Source organism: Dysidea avara, chromosome 2 (genome assembly GCF_963678975.1).
Source record: "Dysidea avara chromosome 2, odDysAvar1.4, whole genome shotgun sequence".
Taxonomy (NCBI): Eukaryota; Metazoa; Porifera; class Demospongiae; order Dictyoceratida; family Dysideidae; genus Dysidea; species Dysidea avara.
Genome location: NC_089273.1, coordinates 49336904 through 49344086, shown reverse-complemented (window position 1 = coordinate 49344086; position 7183 = coordinate 49336904). Strand labels below are relative to the sequence as shown.

At 36.1% G+C, this 7183-nt stretch overlaps 1 protein-coding gene across 1 annotated transcript; it reads left to right on the top strand.

Moving 5' to 3' along the window:
* The first annotated feature begins 1057 nt into the window (after nucleotides 1–1057).
* Nucleotides 1058–6799, top strand: LOC136246238 (uncharacterized). The gene is made up of 2 exons (XM_066037667.1): nucleotides 1058–1508; nucleotides 5932–6799. Exons 1-2 carry the CDS (start codon nucleotides 1124–1126, stop codon nucleotides 6642–6644), a joined length of 1098 nt encoding a protein of 365 aa, XP_065893739.1. The 5' UTR covers nucleotides 1058–1123; the 3' UTR covers nucleotides 6645–6799.
* Nucleotides 6800–7183: the final 384 nt, after the last annotated feature.

Below are 7183 nucleotides of genomic sequence, written 5' to 3'. Positions count from 1 at the left end.
TTGTAGAGAGTTCAGCTACAAACAAATCACCCTGTAGAGAGTTCAGCTACAAACAAGTCATCCGGTAGAGAGATCAGCTAGAAGGATCACCTTGCAGAGAGGTCAGCTACAAAGAAATCACCCTGCTTCATCTTTTCTTCTTCCTGTAGTAAAGAAAAAATGACAGGTTAAAAAACCCTAAAGCTGGCCATAGACCGGCTTTGGGGTATACAAATACAAAAAGTGAAATCTAATCCAAAACAGCCAAGCTGTAAAAAAAGAGTGCAGCCCTCAAAAAGGCTATGGTGAAAAAAAAAGTGAAATCCAAGGTGGCGGCCAAGAAATGGCTGTGATGGTAGGTTAATGGTAAAAATATTAATAACAACAATTCAGGTGAATTTGGTGCCGCTTGGTCTTGGCACAAAATTCACCTGAATTGTCGTTATTAAAATTTTTACCATTAACCTACCATCACAGCCATTTCATGGCCGCCACCTTGGATTTCACATCTTTTTTCACCATAGCCTTTCTCAGGGCCGCACTCTTTTTTTACAGCTTGGCTGTTTTGGATTAGATAATAATGAACCCCACAAACACACACACACTGGTACTGGCTCAGGGTGTTTATTGACAAACACTGGTTTTGTCCGAGATAAAACTGGCAATTTGAAATCTGAAGTGTCACTGAGATTTAACAGGATGATAGTTCTCACCACGCAAGCAAGAAGTACATAGCGATACACAAGGATATACAGAATCATTACTTCTGTTCCAGTAGTGAGATATATCCTGTTAGGTGACAGGGCGCAGTTTGTGCCCACATGCCCTGTTTTCGCAGACCCGGTCACAAATAGATTAGAAATTATAAGCGCCCCAACTGAGGGATGTTAATAGCTAATGTCCAATCGATATTAATGCGCGAAGAAGGATGAGACTACGTGGATCAATGGTGCTAAACATACGTGTACCATGTGTATGTAGAAGTATAGCTAGGTCTCGATGTGGGTGCACATGCTGCTAGCTGACTAGGTCTCTCGTGTTTCGTTTTCACTTTCTATGTTTACGCGGGTATGCCTACGACACAACAAAGGTCGATACTGTGTGAGTGCAGAGTGAGGAGATTGTTTTTGAATTGTTGAAGACAATGGTTGAAAGATCTACTCAGTCTAGACTAGAAAAACTACCTGCGAAGGATCCACGCTACAATGAAACAACTGTTAGTGCAGTGACAGAAATGGAGTGTATGTTGATTGCAGCATACGGGCAAGAATACGATCCAGAAACTAAAGCCATTCCCAAGGAAGAAATGGACGTAAACGAGATATGGAGTAGAATTGAAAAGTTGAATTTGTCCGAGGATGGGGATGGAGCTTATACGAGAGAGTATCAAGTCGTTCAGCGTTTGTTGACTGAAGACAAGCTGAAAACATTAAAATACGAATTTGAAGAAACCGACAATAGCCAGAGACCACGACAGTTCTACATTGACAAGATTGCGGAGCTTTTTCAAACCTGCAAAGATCCAGGAGGTACTGTAGCTACTAGATTTTAGTGTGCATATGTAGCTAGCTCTTATGTAATCAAGCACCCATCAATATTATTCCTAACCTCTTTCGGGATAATGATGGCCAGGGATTCAACTTCTTTTTACACAAATTCTGAATCTATGGGGAATGACTGGTAGTTAAGTTCCCATGTAGCATGGCTATCAATAGTATAGTACACTTTTGGAAACAGGTTATTCTGACAGGAAAACTTGTAGCAGTGTTCAGTACCATATGCGTATTTTGTACCATACGCGTATACATACCATACACGTACGGTACAAAATACGCATATGGTATAGAACAGCAGTACTTGTTTCTCATCCCTGGAAATTCAGATTTCCATGTAGGTGGGAGGTCACTTTTCATTATTAAAGAAAATACTTCAAATCAATTACGCAAGCTACTATTGTGGAGTATTTATTTAGCTACCCCCCAATTTGTGTGGCATTGATTGCCTATCAAATTTTAATGCATTATTTAAAAGACTGTATTGTTAGTACTGTGTTATTGTTTTTTGTTGTTGCTGTTGTCTGCAGCTCCCTTGAAATATTGCACAGTCCTCTTTGAAATGCTATTGAAATTTCTGAAAATTATTGCAAAGTTCTGTATATTTCCTGTATACTTCCGTATTTGTAGCATCACGTATGCTACGTCCACCAGCCCTACAAATTTGCGGAGAACTCAAGAAAAAGATTCTGTGTATTTTCGTATAACGTATCAAATGATGTTACTATTCCGGATATCTAAGATTTAAATGCTCTGAAATCTTGTCACAAATTGCTTCAAATATTGCCAAATTGTGAAGATTTGAAATCTCATACATGTTTTACAGAGTTGGGGACCCCAAGTTTTTTGTAATTTTCATTTTGTTTTGTGTCATAATGTGTATTTTTATTGTTACTTTTTTGGGACACTACTGAAAAGCAGCTCTTTAGAGCTGATGTAGTTCCCTTTAATATTTTATTTAAGTTTTTACAGCACAAGTAGTGAAGCTCTATAGGACACCTGGACCTACACTCAGGAGTGATCATAACAATTTATGGGTGTCCACATTAATGTTTAAATTCAACACCCTAGGTGTTGCCGTGAAGGTGCTCTGATGATCCTCTCAGTTTGTCACAGAGAAGTTCTAAAGCATTGCAAAAAGTATAATACCAAAGATTTTACATAGCTATAGTGGGGTGTTAATGTGGCACACCAGACATTCATTCTAATTTTACAATGGTTGAGCCACTTTATAATTCCTGTACTAATATTTTTTAGGAAACTGTGAAATACAGTAATTCAACAGGATTATGAATGTACTTTCTTGTCTTTCTACACTTTATATGTAAGTTACAAATAGATTATAATCTAGATACTTTTAATGGTGGGATTTGTTCACAAGGGTGTTACAAATACACCGGTGTGACTATAATATACCTCTTAAGGTGCTCAATGGTGCAGAAATAACATGCCGTCAAATTTTGAAACAGGTAGGTGTTGTGGTACCACCTCAATTTTAACAGTGTACAGCCTGTTTAGAGTTGTTCTTATAAAGTATGTTTGAAAAGGTGGAGAAAGGACGGAAAAAATCCATGATTGGACCTGAGCAGCCTTTAGCATGTTGCCATCCAATTAATCATACTTATATAGCAAACTGTCTGTTACTTTAAAGGGTACCTCCTTTTAAAAACTAGCACACTTACATTTTACCGCTGTCTCTTAGTTGCCAGTGACATTTGCTGTGCTGTATGGCTAGCCTTTTTATCATCAAAAATAGTTATGTACATGATTGATAACAGCAATAATGAAATTAGGAGGTGGTAGGGTAAAAGGGATGTGGGTGGGGATGAGAAAGTATTAATCAAGTTTGCCCGGCTGTATGTTGCTTGTTCAAAATTTGGAATAGTCAAATGCCCCACTGGTAGGGCAAACTTTCAGGACAAAAGTTTAATAGTGATAAGTGCATTTATTTATGGACTCCAGCTTGTGATTTGAAAAATCATCTTTTAAGCTTCTCGATAAATAGGCTAAAGACACTTCTTTTAAGTTTAAGGTATATTGTAACTATATTCACCTGAACCCCCACCAAATATGCAGTAGTTAACACGTGTTCACTCTTAATGGTTTTAATTGTAGTGGAATAAGCATGTTTTCATGTTGTAAACATGTTTGTATGCCTGAATCATCCATACTAAATGTATGGGATATATATATATTTTTAAAGCTTCATAACTTACTTATTGTTGCTCGCTTGTTTGGTAAACACTTAATACAGTTCCAATGCCAAATATTTTCGGCAGCTGGTTCATGTAATAAGGGTTATTAACAAGAAACAGGGGCTCAGGTGAATGTGACCTGATTATATTTTAGCATGCAGGTTGCTACCTATCATGTTACAAGTACACAAAAAATTATAATTTTCAACAGGACCATAGCAAATTGATAAAAACGTACTGAAACAAGCTGGAGTAGTGCATGACATTAAATCACAAAAAAATGATAAGAAGTTTTATATCCCTGCTGTGCTCAAGATACTATAATGGAAATGCTCAGTGCAGCAGATATCACTTCTTATTGCTTTAGTGTGATTTAATATCGTGTACTACTCCAGCTTGTTTCAATATTTTATTGATGTGCTATGATAATTAATACGGTCCCTACTCTAGTTGAAAATTCCATTTATTTGTGTACTTGTTATTAAGGTAAGTGATTGCTACCTTAAACAAAAATGTAACAATTATTTATAACTCATTCAACCAAACTTATGCTGGCATTATTAGGGGCCCTAATGTATTGGTGAATAGGGCACAAAAGGAGGACAGTGGTAATATGTTGCAAAAGGCATGTGTCCAGCTGATTCGGTGATGTTGAACAATGAAAAAATGAAGCCCGTAACCCTAGAAGATATGCTTGTCTGAAGACAGTCTGTAGAAAATTCCATTTAATATATTTCTGTATATATGACCGGATATGCGAAAACCAGACACAATCGCACATTTTTCAATTTCATGTTTATTAAATATTTATAATCTACTTAGCTAAGTGTACCCTCTGGCGAAGTTTCAGCCTGATATTTAATAGCTATATAGCTCTACAAAGTAGCAACAACAGAAAAATTGAATGGTACAGCAAGTATTGGGAAATAAATTGGCAGTGCTTGCAAAAGCAGTTGTAACTTACCAACGAATTGAGGTAGGGAGTTAATTTTTCACCATCATGTTCACCATGAATAGGGGAATAAGTTATCAGGTAAGTTTGTCCTTTGCTCACCTTTCTTCACTGCATACCTAAGGCAAAATTCATAAAGAAAAATTAGTCATGTACAATTGCTTCAACTTGACATACTGTAAATAAACGCTCATAACTTGCGTATGCTTAGGTATACTGCAACAAAACTAAGGTTTTCCAACTCCTCTTGAGCAGGTGAATAAGATGATATCCAGTTTTTTATTGTTAGTTCCTTCCTTCACTAAGAAAGAGGCATTCAAAAAATTTATGGAATTTTTTCAATGTTATGCAAGTAGTTCATCCATTGTATTCAATGCTTTATGCTGTAAATTTAGGCTTGTGTCCGGTTTTCAAAGATCCGGTCAGATATGTGACTGAATTTTGGAAAATCACCCTTATGGGCACATGTGAAATAGAATTTTCATGTTTAGTGGGTTGCTTATAAAAGCAGGACACGGTTTTGAAAATATTGGTCACATAATTATATCAACTTGCTGAGAGTGTTTCAAGTTGATCTGATGGCTTGTTTGGGCTAAACTGATCCTGCCTCATCATCATCAGGGAAAGTAAAGCTGGATTTTAGGTGATGTTATTGTGTGGGCCATGTCCAAACCTTTGTGGTCTCTACTATACCGTACTTTCATACTGTATGACTATTTCAATCAGTAGAGGTGTAGCATGACCAAATTTCAAGGTATTATTCACTGGGCAAGTTATGGATTGGCATATTTTTGCAAGTGGAAAACCTTTTTCACATATGAAAAATGACAACACAAAAATGCAGTTAGCATCTGATTAAAATGAGTTTTCAATCAGCATGTTAGATGTTGGGGTTAATGTGACTGGATTTGCAAAAGACTACCTTTTTCACACACAAAATTTGACCACTTTTTTAAACTTTGAAGCATCATAACGTTTTTATCATGGCATATAATTACCTGAAAGTTTCCATGAGTACAGCTGTAGTATCTGGCTACATTTGATACTAAGAGCAGTTTTATCAGAATAAGAAGTCAAATGGTACATCATTTTGTTTGCTGGTATGTACATGAGTGAAAAAAGCAAATCTGGTCACATTTATATTAATAGTTGAGGTTCCTTCATGGTAAAATTCCAACTTGACTTGCTTTTTTGATTAACATGTAACTCTTAGACTATTATTATTATTATGTTGGTTCTATTTTTTATGTAGCATTAATCTGGTACACTGGCTATGGTGAGCGTCATACTGGGAACTGGTGTTTTAAAGATGGTACGATTAGCTTTGCTCTTATCATCGACCTCTACCAAACATTCTTTCAAGGAAAAGTGCTCTATTTAATTTGTGACTGTGCCCATGCTGGACAGTGGGTAATGAATTTTGCAAAATTTTTGGAAGATCACTCAATAGCTGCATGTGGTCATAAAGCTAAAGAAAATGGTTATCTGCTGAAGATCTTTACCTCATGCCGACCAGAAGAAACTGCTAAAGATTTCTGTTTTTCCACCAGCTGCAGTGGGGTTGAAATCAGAAGTGATAAATGTCTTGGTTTTCCTACCTCTAATGAACTTTCACCAACACAAACTGCTTTTGGAAAAGATTTTACAAAGTTGCTTTGCTTTCAAAATATCGATCAGAAATGCAAAGTGGGAGAATTGACCCACAAATGGAATTGGGTAGATTATGTCACAAACCAACGTACTTCAACAGTGTTTGATTATGTATATCTTGTACGTGGTACAGAAAATGGCAAAGATGCATGGTACTATGTGCTTATCAATAGTGGCTGTAAAGAACAATTCAAAATTGCTCTGGATGATGATAAAATTGACCTGGAAAAACATGGAATTGTTGTGTACAGTGGATGGGGAAAGAAACCACCAGAAAACATTGAAGCTAAAGTACAAGCATTTGCACATGACTAACTAATCAGGCAGTTTTTATTTTAAAGTTTTACACTTTATTATTGTATTGTAGTTTTGGTTTCGAATCACACATACACTGATATGTACTAACATTCATACCTACCCTATGTGCTAGTTTAATTTTACACAGTGTGCATTGCCAAGCACAAAATTTAACAACATATAAACTTCATTTACAGTAAGGCCATCATTATTAAATTCCTTGTTTCCTGTCACCGCTCTAATCAAGGTTTAGGTAGTCGCACCAATTTTTAATTATTTGATTTTAGATCATGTGAATACAGCTATTTCATGACAAAAGAAGTAGTGCATAAATGAATGCTAGAATTGATCATTCGAATGTTTGAATGAAAAACTGTGTATTATTCAAATGTTTCTAATATTTAAAACTCACAATCAAAATGTATAATATATTGAATCTAAGAACTAAGACCTATTGTTGTGGGGATTCTATGCACTTAATTAATTGTTGAAATACTTTTTGATATAGACAGTAGAGTGAGTGTAAACAACAGCAAAGTAGTACACCTGGAGTGCTG

Excerpts from the sequence above, each read along its gene's own strand:
- LOC136246238 (XM_066037667.1), top strand. The coding sequence starts at position 1,124 with ATGGTTGAAAGATCTACTCAGTCTAGACTAGAAAAACTACCTGCGAAG. Across the intron at positions 1,509-5,931 it reads AACCTGCAAAGATCCAGGAG|CATTAATCTGGTACACTGGC; the intron begins GTACTGTAGCTA and ends TTTTTTATGTAG.